At 38.0% G+C, this 22,832-nt stretch overlaps 1 protein-coding gene across 2 annotated transcripts in view; it reads right to left on the bottom strand.

Annotated features, from left to right (window-relative positions):
- Positions 1 to 22,832, bottom strand: part of CNTNAP2 (contactin associated protein-like 2) — a 1,033,702-nt gene that overhangs the window by 49,367 nt on the left and 961,503 nt on the right. For both annotated transcript variants that reach the window (XM_017822277.1, XM_017822284.1), the window contains one exon: positions 15,893 to 15,986. In XM_017822277.1, coding sequence (XP_017677766.1) covers positions 15,893 to 15,986 — 94 coding nt within the window. The remainder of the gene's footprint in view (positions 1 to 15,892; positions 15,987 to 22,832) is intronic.

Raw genomic sequence — 22,832 nt, 5'->3', positions numbered from 1 at the left:
AGTCTCTTGACAAGAACAGAAATGCTACAGCTCCATGTCATGAAGAGATTTATTTCTTGCCGATTTTTTTTCTTGGAGTGGGGCCCTCAAAAAGTATATAGACCTCTTGGATTGAGTCCAAGGAGGACCATGAAGATGCTCAGAGGGCTGGAGCACCTCTACTTTGAAGACAGACTGAGAGAGTTGGGGTTGTACAGCCTGGAAAAGAGAAGGCTCCGGGGAGACTTTTGAGCAGCCTTCTGGTACCTGAAGGGGGCCTGTGAGAGAGCTGGAGAGGGACTTTTTACAAGGAAATGTAGAGACAGGACAAGGGGGAATGGCTTCAAACCGAAAGAGGGGAGATTTAGATTGGATATCAGGAAGAAGTTCTTGACTGTGAGGGTGGTGAGGCACTGGAACCAGTTGTCCAGAGAAGTTCTGGGTGCCCTATCCCTGGAAGTGTTCAAGGCCAGGCTGGATGGGGCTTTGAGCAGCCTGGTCTAAGTGGAAGGTTCCCTTGCCCATGGGAGGGGGGTTGGAACTAGGTGGTCTTTGGGGTTCTTTCCAATCTAAACCATTGTGTGATTTTATTAATGCCTTTTCAATTTCTAAAACAATGCACTGAGGGTAAAAAGGAATAAAGGATTATGATGAGATACCCAAGAGAAGAAAATTAGATAATTAAAGACATTGTTCCCTTCTCCAAGGAATGAATTTATTCTTTCCTGTCAAAAGGGTAATTTTGAATAAACTGGCAAAACATTGGATCCAAATCACAGACCCAAATAGAAAATTAGATATTTAATTAATACGTAAAGAAATGCATGAACTGTAAAATCTCTGGAATGGAAGAATATTCAGATAAGATTTCACTGGAAAATGAGAAATAGTATTTGAATTGATAAAGAAGTTGCAGTGTTAATAAACTGAATGCATGCACAAATTCTAGGAGGAAATCAGTTTCTTTCTAGAATCTGCTTGGTATAATTGTATTTGAAATTATTTCTAGCTTACATATTATAGCTTATATATTTATATTAAAAAACTATAAAAATAACCACATAACCCCCAACCTCTTTAAGAACTAAGATTAATGATTAATATTGAAATTCTTCAAGATTAATGTGTTAAGTAGGTTTTAGTCACAAAATACACGTTAAATTATTAGAGCAGAGAAGTCAAATCCTTGCTGTCCTAAGGTGCTAAATCAGTTGCAGTATGACTAAGAGAAGGACACCAGAGAATTAATATTAAATGTAAAAACTCCAAGACAAGAGGAATCACAGCAAAAAGCTCTCCACAAAATATGCAGAAGTTTTTGCTAAGTCAGCTTAAAAAATACAGATTTTAAGTATAATTTGATTACTTATCAAATTATATCAAACCCTATGGTGTTTTACTAAATATTTGGTCTCCCAGGTCTCAGGAGCTTTCTGTTCAAGTATTTGATGCTAGTTATGTGATAGAGGTCACCACCTATCTATTATGGTTTCCCATTCAGTGTTTTCTCCCCACCCTCCTTTTTCACTACTGTTTTTCCACATCCTCTTTATTCTCATTTCAGTTGTTTCCTTCTTTCCTGTTTTATTCCAAATATTATCATCAGTTATATCTTTTATTCTTTTCTATGTCTACCAGTTCCCTATCAACTCTCTATTTCTTTTTTTTTATTTTTTATTTTTGTGTTTCTTTGTTTGTTTGGGTTTTTTTTATTTTTTTGTCTGAAAAGAAAACTGCTACTTTCAGATATTTTCAAATCACAGTGATCAAGCACTTAGAGCAAATGGTTTTCTTCAAGACTTTAAGCATCTCAGGGTTGGTTAAGGCCTCTGGGTCACATGGATTGGTAGACTGTGGCGGGGCTAGAAGATGGTTGTTGTCAAGACACCCGCCTCACACCAGAAGAGCTCTTCACAGAAATCTGGAAAAACTGCATTATTTGAGAAGCCTCAGGAACTCCAAGAACATATGCATATGTGAGAATTTCTGTGCTGGGAAATCTTAGTGTTGTTCATTATGATCTCCATGTTGAAATTAACTGAAGTACTAAATCCTCTAAAATACCATAGGCTTCCTCCCTTCTTCAGTGCACTGTTACTGATCAAAACAGTTTGATTTAAGCTGAGGAAAAAACAAATCTTTAACGACTGTTTTGCCCTAAAAATCTTCACTTCTCTTTCTACCCGTACTTCCCCCCACTCTGAAACTGGTAAAAAGAAATACTTTAAATATTGCTGGTAATTCCACTGTAATATAGCAAGCTTTGTGATGCTCAAACATCTGACAGCATTAAAATGCACAGAGAGCATGTAGTCTGACACATCAACAGATGTACAGTGAGGCTGAAATATTCTGAGTATGCTAAATTTATTGGGCGTAACATTTAGCTGTGTGTCTCTTAATGTAGCCACAGCATGTTCCAGTTCATGGCCTGTGCAAAGCTGAGTTTAATTTCACAGTCACAGCAGTGAGTTGTCCAGGATTTCTGAATGACAGGCAACCTGCACAGAGTATCTCCTGGGCTGCTGGGTGGATGCGAGTCAGAGGAAGAGCTGGAAAAATGGCACATGATAGGTGACCTTTAAAAATAATTTGTCTCTTTCAGCAGCTGTCAAGCAGGTAGGTACACATCTGTGGAAACTCTTTACATAGACAGTTGTAAAAGGCTGTATTTAAGCATGCTCAGCACCAAGTTCTGAAAGAGGAGTTGAATACTGGCAACAAGAAATCCCCAATATCGTTTAAAAAAGGGATTTTTGCAGATGAGTCCATCTGAAAACTAGAAAATATTTAAATTGGTATTTTTTTCATTTCTTTCCTCCCTGTCTCCAGTTAGTTAATAACATGAAGAGTTTGATTCAGGCAGCAGTCTAGATAATAAAAGTGAAGCCTAGATTGATATTGCAGGAGCTTAGAATGTAGGAGAACCCTGTCCTTTTGTCTCAGAAAATCTGTGACAAGTTGATGTGTTTGCCTTGAAAGGCTGGCTGATGTGTTTGTTAACCAGTTAAATAGCAGTGAGGTTGGTGGTTAGAGCTGAGGACTTCTGTCAGCTGCTCAAACTGAAGAGGTTGCTGCAAGGTTAGCAGTGATCACATAGCAGTGATCATACCATCCTGTTCATCAGCTTGTCCTTGCATATGGAGAGGGAGAGCAGCGTGTCGCTAGTTTTGTCCATTATACTGAATTAGTACGACGAGAGGTCCAAGAAGATGGAAATGTGCCAGCCCAAACCTTGATGCCCTCAGTTTGAGATCTGTGAAAGTAGCACAGGCTGAAGCCAAATTGTCATATGCTCAGCCTGGACAGTTGCTGTGCATTTTGACAGATCTGACTTTGTTAGGGAACAGAAGCCAATCCACACTAATTAAGAAGCAGATGGATGAGGTATATATATATATATATATTATTTGCTCATTTGTTTGACTGATGGTCAGGTGGTAAGAAAAACTCAAAGAAACAAGAAAAACTGGTACCTCCCATGGACAGCTGATCAAGTGCCATTTCCCAAACTGTACATTCCTCCAATCTGGCACCACAAGACCGGGACATCCCTGTTTGATGCACAGGCATCTGGCATAAACCATCTTTCTAGCTTATCAGCGCTGTTGGTTTGTCACCACTGCTCTGTTCCCTACATCTGTTTTTCTCACAGCTTCTTCCATGCCACTCCTCAGTTCCTTTGGTTCTTCCTTTCCCCTCCCCCCCAGAGACATTTACCCAAATTCACATTAAGAACTTGATATTCAGAAAGCACCCCTGCTGCTTAGTTCTCACAGAAAGAAATTTGTTTAACCAGTTGATAATAATTTCTACTTACTTTTCAAAACATAGACATGTTTAACCATTTCCATTTGAGTTCTGGAAGAAAAGAAGAAGAGCATTTCCTCATGCTAAGAGCCTGGAGAAAGGTGACCTGCAGCGCTTGGCCATGCTTTACTGATCACACCACAGCTTTGGGTGCCTGGGAGCCTGAGGGCTACTGAAATGTGTAAGAGCAGAGGGGAGAAGGAGCTGGGTCCAGAGCAACAGAGACACGGCACTCTGAATCCAACTGCGGGAACAGAGTGCAGCCTGACTTGAGTATTGCTGGGATAAAATTTGCCTGATGCAAATTTATGCATGAGCTGGAGCTAGAGGGAAGGAGGGAGGATAATAAGGGCAGTCAGAGGATGAGGGTGGGAGGAGAAGGGAGATATGGTCTAGGCAAGAAGCCTATAAAAAGTGTGTATATGAAGAGAACTCCCCAAATTTCTTTTACTCTGAAGAAAGCTAAATCAACTAAAGCATTACAATGTAGTACAATTTTCAGTAATAAGAGGAGTCCTAAGCTTGTTGCTCTCAAATGGAGCTGTGGAAAAGCTCAAAGGCAGACAGGCTAGGAACTGATGACAAATTCAGGGGAACTGGTGTACACGAGAATTTGTACTTGTCTGCCCTATACTATGATTTGGCTTATGTTTAATTTGGCTTTTAATTTGACTGAACACATTATTTTGACAACTGTATAAAAGGTAAATTTCTTGAAAAAAATAACCGTCATAGGTGAGTCTTAAGGAAGAACTGGAAATGGCCAGCTTGGAAGTGATAGAAATGGATTTGGTGTGTAGGTGCCATGCACATCATTGAAAAGCCACAAAACCAGTGCAGAGAGAGCTGGGTATGCAGCACTGTTGGTAAAGGAATCACACTGGGAATAGAGGATGGTGTCTGAACACTGTGATAAACACCTTACTAGATAATTCATGATTAAGGAAACAAGAAAGAGAAGATATCTAGGTCTGAACACAAGCTGGGTGTCTGTCAAGGTCACCATGTCCCACTCTTCCTGTTCCCCATTCCCTCTCTGATTCCCTCAGAATAAAGTGAAAATGCAGTGCAGCTCTTAACATTTCTCATTGATTTTTATTTTCCTGTATGAGGACAGGGTGCAGCCCATCATTCTACTTCCAACAAAAAAGGTCATTCATAAGTATCAATGCACTGGTTTCAGTATATTCCTCAGCAGAAAGGATGTGGCACACCACAAGCAATACCCAGGTACCAGATGCAATGCAAACTGAGCTGCCAGCCAGGCATTCCTTCATCCCTGGAGGGACACTATTGCAAAGTCAAGATAACAGACTTAAGCAATTAAGATATGCTCTATGCATTAATGGAGAGAAATCTGTGGAGTCTTGCAAGCTTGCAGGCACTTACTAGAAAGCTGCTGCATAGACTTCTTTCTCAAGGTAAAGAAAGCAATGGAAAGTATACCAGTTTAAAATGCTATTTGCTTCAGCTGACATAAAGCTACAACATCACTTAAAAATACTGCCTTTTCATTCTGGAGTAGAAACTCATCAAGGTCATGTGCCTTGTGAAATGATGTTCCTTTGCTGCATGCAAAGTGATGTTTGGGTTTGCCTAAGAGAAAGCAAAACGGTTTAAGAAGCTGTATTTGAAGTTCATGTCCCTCTATTTCCCTTGCAGCTTTTGCAGTCGCCAGTACACTTCTGTACTTCTAGACTCAGATCAGTTTCAGCCACTGATACACTGCTGGTTTTTCCCATATGCTCTTCATATATAGAGGATGGGTTATCAGAGAGTTCAGTAGCCTTTGCATGTCCTTTATAACCTTTGACTCTCATCCTGTGATGCCAGGAAGTCAAATTTGGTTACTATCTAATTAAATGCATATTTTTGTCTACATTTAAATTAGAGAGAAACTTTAGATGTTACCTATGAAAAATGTAAAGAAAGTCTCTAATTCCTGGTTTAATTGATACAAAAATAGTAGTCCATTCCCAGCTTCATCAGTCACATTATTGACTGTATCGCAAAGAATCTCATGACAAAGTTGTAAAGTTGTGAGTTTATTCCTGTTGTAATTAAATGAGGTATTTATGAACTAGTCACTGTAAGTAAGTAATGGCCAGTCTTCGCGAGCGAAGATTTGGGAAAGGTCATTAACCCTTCGAGCCTGCGCAGTGGATTTTTTAGGTGAGACACAGTGTGGCTGAACTGAGCCCACCCTTTAATCCTGAGGTTCATCTGCCGGGGCCAAGCAAACTTGGACAGTGGCAGTGAGGTCCCCAGGATGTAGGTTTGTTTAGAGTGACCTTCTCTTAGATGGATTGCCTTACAGGGCTGACGAGCTCCATCTGCTGGGGGGCTGGGAATCGAACCCGGGTCGCAGCGGTGAGAGTCCTGCACCCCAACCACTAGACCACCAGAGGCCCCACTAGTCACTGTACTGCAGATTAAATGGAGTTTTATTATGGCATCTAAATATAAGGATCAGTGACTGTCATGGCATAACACTGCTACTAATATGTCAGATTTAGTATCAGAATAAACAACCAAACTGCAGCATGAGGAGCCATTAGTGACATCGACTGTCACTGTTCAGGAAGCTCTTTAAAAACCATGCTGTCCCTAGTACTGTACTACACTATCCTATCCTATCCTATCCTATCCTATCCTATCCTATCCTATCCTATCCTATCCTATCCTATCCTATCCTATCCTATCCTATCCTATCCTATCCTATCCCTAGTACTATAAAACAGCCTTGAAACTTCTAAATTTTTTAAAAAACCTTTAAATAAGGTGCCATATTTTATGACCAAATAAAGAAAAAGAAAAAAAGACATGACAGAACAATTTTAAAACCCCCATCACATAGCACACCACAAAAATACTTTCCTTCAGAGAATCAGCACCATCTTTCACCATACATGCCTTTTCAGACTCTGTGTCTTGGTGAAAAATTTTAGCTGTTATAGTAGATATCCTCACTGAAAACTTGTCAGGGTTCAGATAGTTTTCCATCTTTACCTCCAAAATGTCTTCTACTGTATCTGATCCAGAAAACAATCTGAATTACTAAATGAAAACAATTTGTTTCATTTCCTTAGATATAAAACTTCTCCCTTCAACAAGGGGCAAGATTCTTTCTTCCCCTCTTTGCTGATTGACTGACGTGCTTCAGCTTGAAACTGTGTCAGTCTGAAACTCAGCTGAAATATGTTTCACCATATATAAAATGGCACATGAAAAACACAGGTGATGCAAAAATCTAAATAGAGTGTATGTTTGTAACTCATTACTGGTGACTGTCTGAGTCACAGCAAGCAGCAGTGCTGGGTTTGGGGTGACTGCTTCTCTGTGTCTTCATTCTAAGCACACAGTAATACCATGCAAATAACCAGGGACAACCAGTTTATGCCGAGTGATATTGGCTCTATTGCTAGGGCAAATTTTAAGAGAGGTCATTGATACAACTTCATGTTGTTATCTACAACAGGAATGTAGCTGAAGCTGTTGGAAATCACACAATCAATCTTTTGAATGAGTTCCTTCTCATGTTCATGACAACTAATAGTGTTTAACTGTTCCCTGAAATATGCAGATGGAGAATATATTACTGTATCTATCAGAAAGGGCTTATTTAAAAAGTGCATATATAACTTTAAAATTTGCTGGGCAGAAACACTTGGAAATAAGTCAGCAGTTAGGTTTTAGTGCTGTAAAGTAGCCTACAGTCAAAGGTCTGGCTAAGCAGAATTTTTTTTTATGATAGTGGGAGTTAAGCAAATTATTCACCATGAATAATTTAGCCTATTAATTTATAGTTCTATAAAAGGTTCTACAAAAAGACTATCTTCACATTTTTCATATGTTTGAGGAACATGTGTATTTTACCATGTCTTGAATATATTTTTGCAGAACAGGTTACTTTTTCTTCTGCAAACAGCAGCACTGCACTATAGACTTACTTTACATTCTATATAAGGTCTACTTAAGTCTGTGGATCAAAGCAGTTTTTAGCTGTGCAAAGATTATGTTGAGCCTTTCAGCTGAGATATATTTCATCCTAAAAATCTGGACAGCTTAAAACCTCATGGACGGGCCCAGGCTTCTCTGAGAGAATGAAACCTGTCCAGACCTAAGGCAGCTCTGAGCCCCAGTGTGCAAAGGTGCATTAGGGCAGCACTTCGATTGTATCCATGGTCCTACATTCCTTTCAGAGGTTTATTATTTCTGGCATGGTAGCACATACCATGAAATTTCTATCTAGTTCATACTACAGAAGATCTCACCATGAAATTTCTATCTAGTTCATACTACAGAAGATCTCACATCCCTTGCTCTTCCCAGATTCTCTAGAAATCTGAGCAAACTTTCTCCAGGCTCTAGGACACCTCTGGTGCTTCTGGCATAAGAGGCCATTGCAGATGAGAAGAGAGCACAGACCCCTTCAAATTATTAACGATGGGAATGAAAACTAGTATTACAGCTGTGGAGGGAGAGGGTTGACTTGATCCCAGTGATCTTCTAAAACATGGGACACAAGTCACTTTTGTCTGTCTGCAACTTCTCTGAATCAGACCACAGACTTGCAGGCATACAATTCTTTGGAGAGGTTATAAACATCTGACCAAAGATGAGAGTTTCAATTGCAATATTTTGGTCAGGCTACAGGTTGGTTTTTTACAAGTGTCAGATAAAACCCGAGCTTTTTTTCAATTGTCAAACAATGAATGAGTTTTGAAGTAGACATAATTTCTTTACCTGTCCTGACAAGGAATAGTATGTAAACAATCTGCACCCTCAGCCCAAACAATCTGACCAGAATGATATTTCTGTAGCTATTTCTGTTTTAAAAATTAGTGCATATTCACATTATTTGTGAATGTTTTATATCTAGAGCCATGGGCAGAAGTTGACCAAGTTAGGTAAAATAATGTAAAATTTTAAGACTTGTGCCATGGCTTAATAAAGGCAATTTTTTGTCAATTCTGTCTGTTATCTTAGGGGACTTCTAATTTTTTATTTTTCCTTCAAATATACTTGGAGGAAAATTATAAGGTGTTCTACTTTCAACCTTTTTTTTTTTTTTAATATTTTACAAGCCTTGAAGGTGCTCTGGGCCCTTCGATTTTGCTGTCTATGCCATTATAATTTTATGGGGCCAACAGCAAGTTTTATTGATGTCCTTATCATGTTTCAGTTCCTCTCTTTGACCCTTTAAAGTAACTGCATTTGAAATAAATTAGTATTAGATATTGCACTGTACAGGTGATATAGTTCTTGTCTTTCTGTGGTAGGGAAAAATCGTATAATTAAGATGTCACCTCAACAAAATACAGAAGTTAGGAAAAGGTCTCTCTAATTACTGAAGTTTAAGTTTTCAATTTATTCCATTACTTTTAAATAGTGTTATCACATGGTTTTAAATGTCAGATAAGACTTGTGCAAGTAATCGGTTCCGAATGGCACCAACTAAATTAAATGTTCTTGCAATCTCTTTTTTTTTCTTTGTTTCCTTTTTTTCTTTAATTTTTTTCCAGAGCCAATAGATGCATACTTTGGAAGGAACTCTAAAGGAATGGGATAATTTTCTCTGCAAGATCCTGTAGAACAATTTATATGAAACAATTTTGTGATATTAAAGCACAAGGGAAAGAACTTAATAATTTAGGAATTTAGGAGACTCCTGCATCCTGTTACAGGCTGGTATGCATGCTAGAAGACCATAAGAAAAAAAGGTGGTTGACCTTCTGGAGTTGTTGACTGCCCACAGAAGATTTGAAGACTAGTAATCAGTGAAGTCTTCTCACACAGAATTTTCATGGCTGGGCTTCGCGAACGAAGATTTGGGAAGGCTCTATCCACATTTGCTACAGGCACGCTGGTGGCTTATGAGGCCAATACGTGACAGACATATCCGATTGCAAAAGGCACAGCAGAAAGACTCCTTAGATGGTGTATTCTGCAATACACGGTTCTTTCTGCATTGCCTTTTCTCCTCGAGAGTGATCCTGCGTGTGTTCTCAAAGGAGACAGCTGCGTTATAGATGGTGTGTCTCCAGGCCTCCCGATTTGAGGCCAGAGTAGACCAGTTATGGTGATCAATATGGCCAAGGCTGAGATGTTTCAGGGAGTCCTTGTATCTTTTCTTCGGGGCTCCTCTCATGCGGCTGCCAGTGGCAAGTTCACCATAGAGCAGGATCTTAGGGAGGCGGTGGTCCTTCATCCTTGAGACGTGCCCTGCCCATCGCAGCTGCATTCTCAGCAACATGGCCTCAATACTTGTGACTGCTGCTTGCTCTAGAACAGATGTATTGGTCACATAATCTGACCAGTGGATGTTTAAGATTGAACGGAGGCAGCGTTGATGGAAGCGCTCTAGGAGTCGCAGGTGGTGGCGGTAGATGACCCATGATTCGGAACCATATAAGAGAGTGGACAACATTATGGCTTTGTAAACACTGATCTTGGTGCTTTTCTTCAAGTGTTTATTACGCCATACTCTTTTGTGGAGTTTTCCAAAAGCACTGTATGCCTTTGCCAACCTGTTGTCTATCTCTCCGTCGATCTTACCGTCTGAGGGGATGAGGCTACCAACAGGAAATGAAAAGGCAGTTGCCAGTAAAAAGTATGAGATAGGGCCTGAGGGAGGAAGAATCACCTGAAAGTTGAGAGTGAAAAGTCAATGGGAGGAAATGACTCCGTCTAATTTTTGGAAGAGCAGAGCTGGCTATACTTATGACAATTGTGATTACCATAGAATCTAATTTAGTCCAGCTTGTCTGGGGTCTACCTTCTGCCTCTCTGGAGCTGCCAGCTGGACAATGCTGCAGCAGCTGCATCCCACAATATTCTGAAAAATGGAAAGAAGATGCAGCATGTATGCTAAGAGGCAAATAGCATCAATGGATATTCTTGGTTTCTCTTCTCTAGTTCTCAAACAAAAGAGAAAATTCACTTGGGCTACTCTCATTTCTGCCTCAGAAGTTCTGGGAATTCAAAGTGTTTATCATGTCCCTTGGATGGGAGACTTGTAGATGGGAAATAGTGCTTTCTGAATGGGGCTTGTAGGTAGGATTTCTCAGAGAAACCAGACAGATAAAAAACCAAAGGTCTGAAACAAAAGAAAAAAATTACTTTTTATTTGGTTGGTTTTTAACTAGAAGAGCTTTGGAACATTTCCACCTTTACCTGAAACACTTCAAAGAGTGGGCTACTGACAGATAGACAGATCTGAGACCAGAGAGACATACAATATTAAATCCCAGAGCTGTTTCAACCAGGCTGATAGTATTATATAGGAGCAGCAGGAGAAGGAAAATTGTCCAGATGTTATATTTTTGTGTGAGAACTCATATGTGACTCAGGGAGGGGAAAGCGCGTTTTTAATATTCAACCGCTATCTACTGTAGGAGGAGGGCTCCTAATTTGACAATATGTATTCTCACTGAGATTACAGTACTGAATGTTAATACTGGTGCTCAGAAATGAAGCAGCAGGCATTTACTTTGAAGTAAGTTAGTGGAAGAATTTTCTGCATGCTAGCTATTTTCTGCTCATTATCAGTGAAAGTAGGCTAAGCTACCCTTCTCTCAGACTGTCTGCCTACACAGTAAGACGAAGGAGAGCAGCAGAGCTCAAACTCTGGAGCTCTGACTGCCACACTGCTAACATATATAATGAACTGTTAACCTCATTATGATCATGAAGTAGTAGTAGGTGCATGTTAAAGATGTGCAGGAGAAGAACACTTTTAGGTTATTCATGATCTATTTACAGCTCTGCACTGTTTTCTAGGATCCAAATTTGAGAGCTGAGCAAAATACCTTACAGTATCAGAGATCTAATTCTAAACTGGTATTTTGGTTCAATGTTTTATTTGATTAGCATTAATTTCCCATCAGATGATGTCAATGTCTAGCAGCATACTCAAACTGAGCATCAATTATGACTATGTCCTTTACAGAATTTTTTTATAAAGGCTATCAAAGCCCCCTTTTCAATGATGGTTAATGTTCTCAAAGAGATGAAATGTTCATTCATCAGCATGAAACAAACCCTCTAAGTGATAAAACTCTGGAGTTGTGTGTAAACATGGACTCTGAAGCTGGTTTTGAAAGTGTGTGATGGCTTTGGTTGGATGAATTACTGAGATGAATAGGTGAATTTGTAGGTCATTGCTGTTATTTAGCTCCAAACATTGAAGCATCAAACTGCCAGGCTTGTTCTACAGAAAAGAAAGTATCTTATCTAGGAGTAAAGAATTATTACCTCTTGGAATAATTGCCATTTTCCCTGCTGGAAATTCAAAGGATTTTGAACTTTTGCCTCCTACTATTCAGTTGCTATTTGTGGAGAGATTCCACTAAAAAAAAAAAAAGGAGTTTTCATTTTTGAACTTTACCATGTGAGCAATGTCATATATCTCCTACTTTTTGTGCAGTATTTCTATGTTCTCTCCTTTGCACATTTGAAACTAATTACTTGGTTAGATGTAAGATGGTGTTACCTTCCATCAGTGCAAGGTGGTGAATGTCACAATGAATCCAGGGAAATGTTTCCTGACCAATTATATCTTCACCACATATCCCGGTAAAGAAACAAAGAAACTCCAGTCAGGGAACAATAAAACATCCTTACATTAACACCAGGAAAAAACCCCACATCCAGAAATGGACTTTCTACCACTATTTATCAAGGAAACTGCCTTTTAAGAAAAGAATCCAGGCCCTTGGGATTGATTTCTAGGATCTCTCTTTAGCTGTAGAGTGATGGCAGCTGCTTTGTAAGAAGGAAGGGAGACCTGAAAGGTCCCTTTTGGCTACTCTAACTGGAAGTACCTGAAGACCACTAGCTTGAGGCAGAGACATAAACGGAGCCTATAGAGATTAGCTGCAGGTACAGCTGTCAGTTCTGAAATTGATAACCTGTGTTATAGATGACTTGTATTATGTCAATTGTTTCCAAGTGGATATTTAGGTCTTTCTGAAAAGATATAATTTAATTTGGAGTGGTTGCTGGAGATGAAAAACAGACAAGAAGCACATTTCCTTTACCTCCCTGACACTTTCTCAAGAGCAACTCGTGGCTGATCTTGGTGTTTCTGTGGTCAATCATATATCCTATTAAGAAACTCTCAAATTATTTCTGTTCACCAGAATGATACTTTTACAAAAGTAGTGTTTAATTATGCGTAGCTAATTCTTTATGAATGCATATTACAACCAAAGAAATACTCCACTTTTAGTAATAAAGTACAGACTATGACAGTACATGTGTAGGTCTCCAAAAAGGATGTGAAGACAAACCTGAGTATTGCATCCAAACCCACTATACTTAATAGAAAAGTCAAGCCTCTTCTCTCTTCTACCATAGTAATTAGCTGCAAGTTCTAGCCTAAATGAAAATGTAGATTCCTGTCACGTTGTCTAATTTTTGTTTTTTTCTCTTTACAGCTGGTCATCCAGATAGCCAGCTTTCCCCTCTTACCTTGTCTGTATCAGCCATTAAAGCCTAAGCGTATCTAAATAACAGATTAAAGAATTTCCTTGAAACATTACCATTACCTTTCATTCATTTTTATAAAATCCTGCATTTCTCTAGTGCTATTATTTTTGTTACTACACATGCACATAAAACAGGATTTTTCCTTCATTGTCTCTTTCAGCTTTATTTCACTCCTCAAATCATAATACATTACCTGAATAAGAATTATATACTAAATGCCTTTATCTCCGGTTTCCCAGAAGGTTAAAATTATTTTATATCAGTGTTCTCCAAGCCAACATTTTTTGGAAATTATTTCAAGAAAGCAGAAAACACCTCAACCTAAAGAAGAAGAAATTCTCCCTCTTTGCAACTGCAATTCAATTACTTTTTTTTGTTGTTGTTTATTATTTGACCCTCCTGCTTTACAGAAAATATTATGAACAGTTATGAGGCAACATTTTATTAATCAACTACATTGTTGTAACACCTAGAGCAGTAAGTGATGTTGCATTGGGGTAGGTGTTGTACAAGAGATCATTTCTGATGGGCAGCAAATAAACTATCTATCACAGCAAGAACATCTGTGGCAGAAGAAGCTGCTCCTATGCAAATAACACTAATAAAAATGGAAATAAGGCAGATGGAAGATCAGTTTCTTAGTAACATTCTTCCAGAGTGCTTTTCAAAAACCCATCTGTCTTAAAAAATAGGGCCTTGCATTCATTTTTGATGACAAATGAGAATTGCAGAGTATGGGAACAACAGGAAGTGAATGCAACTGATGCCAGACTAGCAGTGAAATGGGAGGCTACTCCCATATTGCCCATTTAGAGAATGTAATTGCAGGTGGGTACAAATTGTAATTTGATCTATGTATCCAGATCTTCTGTTGGTTTTAATCCCTCTGGGCCACTAAAACATGCCTACTCAGTATGAGGGACAATTAGAAGCCTTAAAGATACAGAATTCTATGTCTACTTTGCCCTTCAAACTGCTGCACTTGGGTAACCGTGTTAGCTGTGCTTTTGCCTCGTTCAACATCACTCTGAGAGTTGCACAGGAGACATGGTCAGTTGCACAACACTTTTACATTAGGAAATCCATCTCTCTGCAGAGAAGTTTGATTTTTCTTTGGTAGAAAGAATAAAAGGATTTTTTGTGTGTCTCTTTCTTGCTTTGGTACTGATATGTTCTTTTGCTTATTGTTCTTTTGTCTTATTTGCAAAGACAGTAACATAAGCAGAGACGAAAAAGCAAAAGAATCATATTTGCAAAGTGCTAATATAATCCCATGCTATTAGAAAAATTAAGTATTCAATGCCAGGAATCCCATTCCTTTCCTGCAGAGTTATTTCAGCTTCGGAAGGCTCTGGCTGAAGACTTCTGTCTCCTCACTTTGAATTAATGTATGAAGACGCCATGAGCCTGGCTGAGTCAGACAGTCACCTCCAGTCCAACTGCTGTAATTAAGTGCGATGAGGTGAGAATGCACCCTGTTTCCAGATATTGACCAAAGCTAGACTGCCTCATCTTTTGTAATATCAACAGAACTGACTTGGAGAGTACCAGATGACTCTCTTGCTGACCAAACATTTTGAAGGATTTTCATTTCCTCTTTCACAGAAGTTCAACATGTTAAATTTTAAAACCAAAACAAATGGAAAAGTGTATCTTCAAAAAGGCACATTAGTTATGTGGTCAAATACTTTTCCACTTCAAAAATCAGTGCATGGGATTCACAGATTAATATTTCACACCACTAAACAAAGAAAAATTTATAGTTTTCTGGATTAAACCCTCACTGAAGTTTAAGCAACCACTCTGTACAAAGTGCTTAGAAGAAATAACATTAACACCCCTTTATCTCAGAAAAGGGGGAATAAGCCCTCCTCACAAATTGTAAATGTTGGGAATAATTGATTCTTGACGTGAGTAACCCTTCAAATTCATGTAAGATGTCAGTAGCAGAAAAATTAAGCAATGGCATGTGGCATGGCCTAAAAATGAGTCCAAGTCAGTTTAAGATGCATCTGTATTGCCTTTTGAGTTCATCTGGGGAGCTGGCCAGGAAGCTGCTGCACCGGGAAATAACCATGAGGTCCATAAAAGGGATAGAAAATAGCCAGATGAGTGTTGCTGTAGGTGTCAGTGACTTCCAAAGGACCTCACTGGTGGGCCTTACTGTGAGAGAGTGGCAGTTTTGCTAGAGTGCTGAGAGACAGTTATGCCACAGGAGGGTGCACCGGGATAAGAAAGCTGTCTGCATGGATAAAGACATTATACAAGGCACATTATAACTTACAGGGAACAATAATATTCCAAATAATTTCAATATCTCCTTGTAGAAGCAACGGTCTCAATAATTTCCTTGTATTGCCTCCACCTAACGTTGAGAGGGTAATGAAACTTCACAAATATGGTGTTGCAAGTGTCTCTTTGCCCATATTTTTTTTTCAATGCATGTCAGACAATCACGAATTTGTGTGCTCATCAGCCTATGTTATCAGGTGAACACAACCCCTGATTTAGGTATGACTCCAATATAACCACTTTCTGGTCAAGAATGACATGTCCAGCAATTGCCCTACTGGACACACATCATTGTCCCAGGTATAAAACGAAATCTTACCTATAACTTTTCCTAGGAACAGTGCCTTTGGGGAATTGAACTGAATGTCAGATGCAGCTGGCAGGCTGTAACTTGCTGGAGGATAGTGATCAAGCTGGAGAAAGAGAAAAGAAATTATGAGTATTTTGAAGTGATCTGCTTATTACAGTGCTACTGAATCAGGTCTACCTTATGGAGTTTATGCCGTCACTTACACCTCTGTCTGATACACTCTGCTTTCATTTTGATAAAGTAAAACCAACAGTAAATACCCTTTATTCCATATCTGCCATCTCCACAGTTCCCAAGGCCTAGAGAATACCTGTATTGGATTTTTTTTTTATTCTGATTGATGTAGAATCCCATCAGTTTTGCTTGCGTGCTTCAATATAATCGCTAAAAATAACAACAGCATCAACAATAAAACAAATTACTATTTCCGTAGAAACAGATTTCCATTTGGGACCTAAGTTACTGCTAATTCCAGATTTACATAGCTGGGAATTCAAGATTAATTCAGGAATTCTCCTTTTCTTTCAGAAAAATCATAAATTAATAAGACATGCTTATTTGCACTTCATGTTTGTTATTTTCTTGTTGAAAATATTGTGCTATTTGATGGTTATGACACCTACTGAAGCGTAAAAAATAAATTCAAGAGTAATCGTCTTAGCTAAATAGTTTAATCTATAAGAAATGCATATTGTCCCCAATATGACACAAAAATCACATTACATTAGCATTATTTCCCCCTAGTTTTTAGCTGTTTAACAGAAAAATGTGAAGAAAGAGAGTAATAAAATGAATTGCCTATGCTTATTAATAGTGCTATTAAGATAGTTTAATATAGATTAATAGAGTTTTGATGTTCATATTTCATTAAGGTAATTGGGATGAATTTTTATCTTTGCTGTTGTTATTTATTTTGTCAGGTTTATGTGTTTATTACACAGGTTTAAATAGGACATAACAACAATAGTTTATTTTAGTCTGGCCTTACCTTGTCACAAAACAGGATAGAAAGTCATAAATGTGATTTAAGATTTTGCAGGGTACAATAGACTGTAAGAAGTAGTTCTGGAGAAATGGCAACAGTAAAGGACATACAATATTTTCACATATTTTTTTGCCATATTTCTAATTTAAAAATGTTATTATTGTGGATTATTTTTCTTTAGTGGTACTGCAAATGCTCAATTCGGTGGCTAAAACTAAATGAATGGCAGCAAAGAAATGAAGGAAGGGCTGAATTCCATGCTATCCTGGAATACTGTGAGATCAGGTACTTGGAAAGCCTCTCGTGGTCATGAGTCTGCAGAGGCAATAATCTCAAAACCCTATAATAATTGGAGAAGAGAGGTCCTCTGTTTCTTGTAATGCCCCATAAAATTACAAGAGAGGTGTATATACATAGTAGATAGAAAGGAAAAATAGTCTCTGAAGATCACAAAAGAGATCTATCAAGTTTTCATGACCATAAGTGACTTCTAATTGATCAAACTAGTATTCATACTGATTATTTTGGGTTAAATATATGCAAAAACATAGTTCCATATTCTTACTCAGAAACAAAGAAGTTTCCATTTGTTCACAGTATCTTCAACAGTTTTCCTCATATTTTTAATAAACAGCAGAAATACACGTTTTATCTGAAGTTAGAGTTATATAAATTCAAATTGAAGAGAGCTGTTTTTGAAACGGTGTAGGCAAAAGTGAATGCAAAGAGTTAAAACACAAAATACATCTCAACCTTAACCACAGCTGATTACACTAAGTACAGACTCCAGTTAAGTGCTTGCTACTGGCTTCCCTGGTGGAAAGGAAATATGTGTTCCAGCATCCAGCATTACAAGCGTCAGACCCATTGTCAATGGAAACTGCGTGCACATCAGGTGAAAAAAATATTCCCTTCTTATTTCATAAAACAAATAGAAATGGCTCATATCTGTCATGGTATTTGCCTTTAAGGTTATTAAATGAAAGGCGTAGGCTTTAGAAAGCTGTATTAGGAAAAGACTGGTGAACACTTATCCAGAAAACCCTGATTGTCCATCCTCTCATATGCCAAGAGGTTAACCTCATGTAATTTCTTTGCATGTAGTGGAATTATTTCTGATACATACACGGGATTAATCTCCTAGGTTTTCCTCTTATAAATATGACTTAAAATAAGCCTTACAAAATAATCTGGCGTACTATCATATACATTGGTATCTATCAGCAATGTTTAAATATTTTTTTTTATTGTGAGTTGGAATCTGAGCAGTGGTGTTGATCAGACGATCATAACTGTGATGAAATAAGAATAAATTATAATAATAATAATTATCAATCTATGATTTAACTTACCAATGTATTGTAGGTATCCAAAATCTGTAGCTATGGTCCAAGTGTTACTCCATTAGAGTAACTATTAGGAACAAGTAGTAAAAAATCATCCCTGCCTACTGTACAGACTGCCTCTACCTGAGTACGCTAATTGTGTCTGCAGGACATAGATCAAAATGAAAAGTCAATTTAAATGATGAACCTGTGTGAGCATTCACATGGACAATTATAGAATATCAAAGCCTGCCAGCTGTGGTGTAATGAAATTCCCTTTGCCTTCAGTTAGCATTCAGGATGTGGAAAGGCCCTGATTTTCCTCATCTTGGAACAGGTTAGTCAGCAGTAATATTGACCAGATTGAAGTAAAAAAAAAAGTTCTTCCAGTGACCTCATTTCCCCTTGGGAAATGCTTTGCCATAGCAGAGCATTCCATCATGGCGCAGAGGCAAAAGATCCTGCCACATGTGGGAATCAGGGACTGCAACAAGGAGACTAATGCTGTGTTACATTGTCGGCTCTAGCAGGTACAGCCAGTTTACTGCAAAGGTTTATTCGTTTAAACTGATCTCTTGTAGTGAGTGAATAATTGAATCTATCCACTCACATATATTTTCCAGATCTCATTGAAGTCAAGGAAAGATTTCAAAATGGGTTCAGCTGTGGACTGTTTTCAGGGTTTAATGACTGAAGTTTTAGGTTGTTTTGATTCCTGGTTAAAATAAATCTCTATTTAAAAACTGTTTATACTGATTTTCTGGGGCAAGCGTTTGTGATCAGTGATAGAGCCAGGTTCTGCTCCACTGTCAGCTCTGGCATTTCTTTCTCCTCTTGTCTCAGGAGGGTACCTGTATTGCTTTCCACAGCCAGCTTTGAGCTACACCCTTCTCTAATCCTGGCACCTGGAATGAAATGGTGCACCACAAGACAACAGTCAGGAAATAGTGAAATTTCTGTCCTCTCACTTTTATTGCTTGTCTTTGTACTAAACTAGTATTATCTAATAAAAGAAATTGTTTTCCCTGGAGGCACTGAACCTAGGGTTTCTTTACAGGTCTGTGAGTTAAAGTACTATGCTGAATTGTTTCCAAAGCTGTATATGACTGCCATCCAGTGGGTGCTCCAGTGTAAGCAGCTGGAACAGACCAGCCTGCAGTCTTATCATGAAATACTAGCCTATCATTTTAATATAAGACACATAATAAAAAAGGAATTACTAGTGTCAAATGATATTTGAAAAAAGTTATTACATTATTTAATGAAAATTAAATAGAACCTCTGCATACGCAGACGTTGATGTCATGAATTTGTATTAAATTACAGTTTTAAAATTATATTTAAGATTTTTCATTACAGCTACTTTTCTTTAAAAACTAATTAATTTCTTTTGAGCTTAATATAAACATACAGTGTGACTTTGAGTGTTACACAGATGAAAGTGGGTGGCAGTTTCTGAGGAACTTGCATTTTCAGTTCTCCAGTCACGTCACACCAAGGCAGACTGTCTTTATCTGAAGTTGCTTGGATTTAAGCAGAAGTTCAATAAAATGCTATTTCTTTTAAATTACTGTTCACTTAGATAATAAAACTAATCTTGATGGGAGTTCTGAGATTAACAGACATATCAATCTAAGGGCAAACATAAGACCTACATCACCTTAGGAGTCTTGGAAAAAAAATATATACACATATGCATATATTATATTCATCCTGTGGATATATCTACATCTGTATCCTTTTCAATCCAAGTCTGTGTGTGTGCACTGCTATGAAGTTAAGGGTTTTCTTTATGCTGAAGACATTTTATAAAAAAATATTGTCAAAATCAAATGGGATAATATGCTGTAAGGCTTAATCTCACACCATCTGAAGTAAATACAGCTTTACTATTGACTTCAGTAATAGCAGGATAAAGAAGCGGATGTGTTATCATCATGATCAATGTTAGTATTTCTCTTCTGCATTATTATGATGATTTATTACTTGTTTGAAAAAGCTTCTCGAGTCCTGCACAAGGGCTTTTTGTGCTAATTTCTATAGTAACGCATAGAGTTATATTTGAGTTAAATATATGCAAAAACATAGTCTATGTATGCATAGACTAAGCATGAGACCTCAAGAAAATAATAACAAGGCAGATGATTAGATGGAGTTCCTCCCGAGTACCCAAAGAGGATAACAAACTAGGAGAAAGCACGAAGTTGATTATGAAAATCAAACAGGAGATATTACAGCTTTTTATTGGTGAAATGGAGATGATTATTCCCCTGCTAAAAGGTTAGGAAAAAAACCTTACAAACAACATTTCAATTTTTATTAATGTGATTATATTTATTTGTTTATTTTTTCGGCACAAAAGAAAAGGAGCAGATTCGACTGGCAATTGTGTAATTCCTTAGGTTGATAGTGGCTACTCTTACTGCAATTCAGCTCCTTCCTTAGTGTGGCACTAGTGCTCTGCTGATCTTTTTCTGCCAGGTTAGGTCCTTGACCCAGGTTACTGTGGATCAAATCAGAACTGGAGCAGGGACACACCATAGTGAACAGTGGATCCAGAGAAATAGGCAGGACCATAAACCCAGAATTTTTTTACTGCCTTAGACTCTCACAGACCTGCAACCTCACTGCTCATGTGGAACACAGGAGGCACATACCTCACCAGCATAATGTAAGGCAGAACTAAAGGTTTGCATTGTGCTTTGAGCTCTTCAGATGAAATATCTGTAGAGGTATAGTCAATACTGTTTTAGGAATCACTCCAAATCTCTTTTGTTGGTTTAATGCATTGATTTAGCCTGTTGCAGGATTTTCTTCTTTAAATAAAGGTCAACTTCACCATTTTATGATAGTCTCCTTTTTTTTTGGGGGGGAGGGGGTAATTAAACTGTGATCAACATAAGATACAGACAAAAAAAATGTGGGTTTTTTTCCTGTTTCAAAATTTCAATTCTTTATGTACAGTAAGCTTGTATATATACCTGAAAGCTGCTGTTGCTCTGCTAAATAATGACAGGGATAATTTAGCTTTCTCTAAAAAATACAAAAATTGGTATAAAATATAAATGAAAATGTAGATACATAACTCAAAATGTAACAGAAACACTGATAAGGAAAAGGACACTATTTAGTCTGTCCGCCTTCGACTGAAACAATTCTTTGATACTTCTTTCACATATCTGTTGACTTTTTATTGCTCTCTTTAATAGATGAATTACAATAAATGTTAACAGAAGCAATAGCAAGTCATATAATGCCAAGTTATTAAAATTAAAGAGATCTATCTCAGGTACCTAAAGATGACTTTCACAGGACATTAATTTGTCCAATGTGTGGTGCCATATAATGGAAAACACCTATTTCATGTTAGGTTTTGACTTTTTTAGCTTCATCTTGGACTCCGGAAATACCTAATGGTTCTTTTGTTCTCTCTTAGTTTCTTTAATTCCAATAAAAATTATATCAAACAGCAATCCCACAGGCCAAGGAAGACACATGCATTCATCACTGGAAAGACACTATAGAAGAAGGAAATAGTTTCAATGTAAGCCAATGCAAGTAATACATTTGTGAGGTGGATAAATCTGCTGATATGGTCTGCAGATCCTTGCTCTGCTCTGAAAAGCAGATTCAGGAACTATCAGACTGCACCATAGTCCCTCATGACCTGAATGGCCTTTGCTTTATTTCCAAGGAAAGTGGGGTGTAGGGTGAGAAAGACATTTCACTTCTGGGTCTTATCATGATATGAGGCCTAGACATGGACAAAGTTTGGGACAAAAAAGCTAAAACATACCTCTGAATCCAGCAACACATGTTTGGCTGAAAAGATATGAGAAGGATGTCGAAGAGTTCCTCTCCTATGGAGTGGTTTTACAGAGCAGAAAGTAAAGATGAATATTTTCCCAAAAGGCCTCCAAGTTTGAAACTATCTCAACTGATGCAGAGAGGGTAAAACTTCTGTAAAGATATATACTTCAGCATTTGCCCCTGCCCCTCTGCAACAACTACAGGAAAGGCAGTAGGCCAGGTTTTACAACCGTGGAGTCACAAGGAAAGATGTTATCCCCAGATGGGGCTCTATGGATCATATTTTTCCCACTGTATACTTGCCAATAAGAGAAAGATCTAACTCCATGTCCTGATCTTCAGGGTGAGGATATTCCACCCCCTCATTTGTTGGTGAGTGAAAGGGCTTCTCTTTATGAAAATATTTTGTCTGACTTTTAGCTAGCTGAGATTCAATGGGGATGTGCTGACTTGTCTTGGCAGATGCCACTAACCAACTCTGACACGCACAAAAGGGAAGTATTTATTTATGAGCTTCCTGTCTACCCATAGCTGCTCTGTTTACCTGAAAGATTGTAAGTTGCACTGTAAAATAAAGAAGTTGAGTAAACTCAGTGAAGGTTTAAAACCTGTAATTTATATGTTAGAAAACAGATGTTGCTTAGGGGTATGGGAATTATATGCTATATCATTATAAGATTTATTCTATTTTCAAAGGTTCTCATATTGATAGCTTTTTATGCTTTGTCACCTACTTGTGAAAAAACCCTATGTTTTCAAACCTGAGTAAAACCCACTTTCTTGTGACTTCTGATTGAGAAAAGAGCTTAGCAGTTGTGGGGAAACTGAG

The sequence above is a fragment of the Lepidothrix coronata genome, unplaced genomic scaffold (genome assembly GCF_001604755.1).
Source record: "Lepidothrix coronata isolate B3197 unplaced genomic scaffold, Lepidothrix_coronata-1.0 Scaffold3, whole genome shotgun sequence".
In the NCBI taxonomy this organism is placed as follows: Eukaryota; Metazoa; Chordata; class Aves; order Passeriformes; family Pipridae; genus Lepidothrix; species Lepidothrix coronata.
This window is presented reverse-complemented; position numbering and strand designations above follow the sequence as displayed.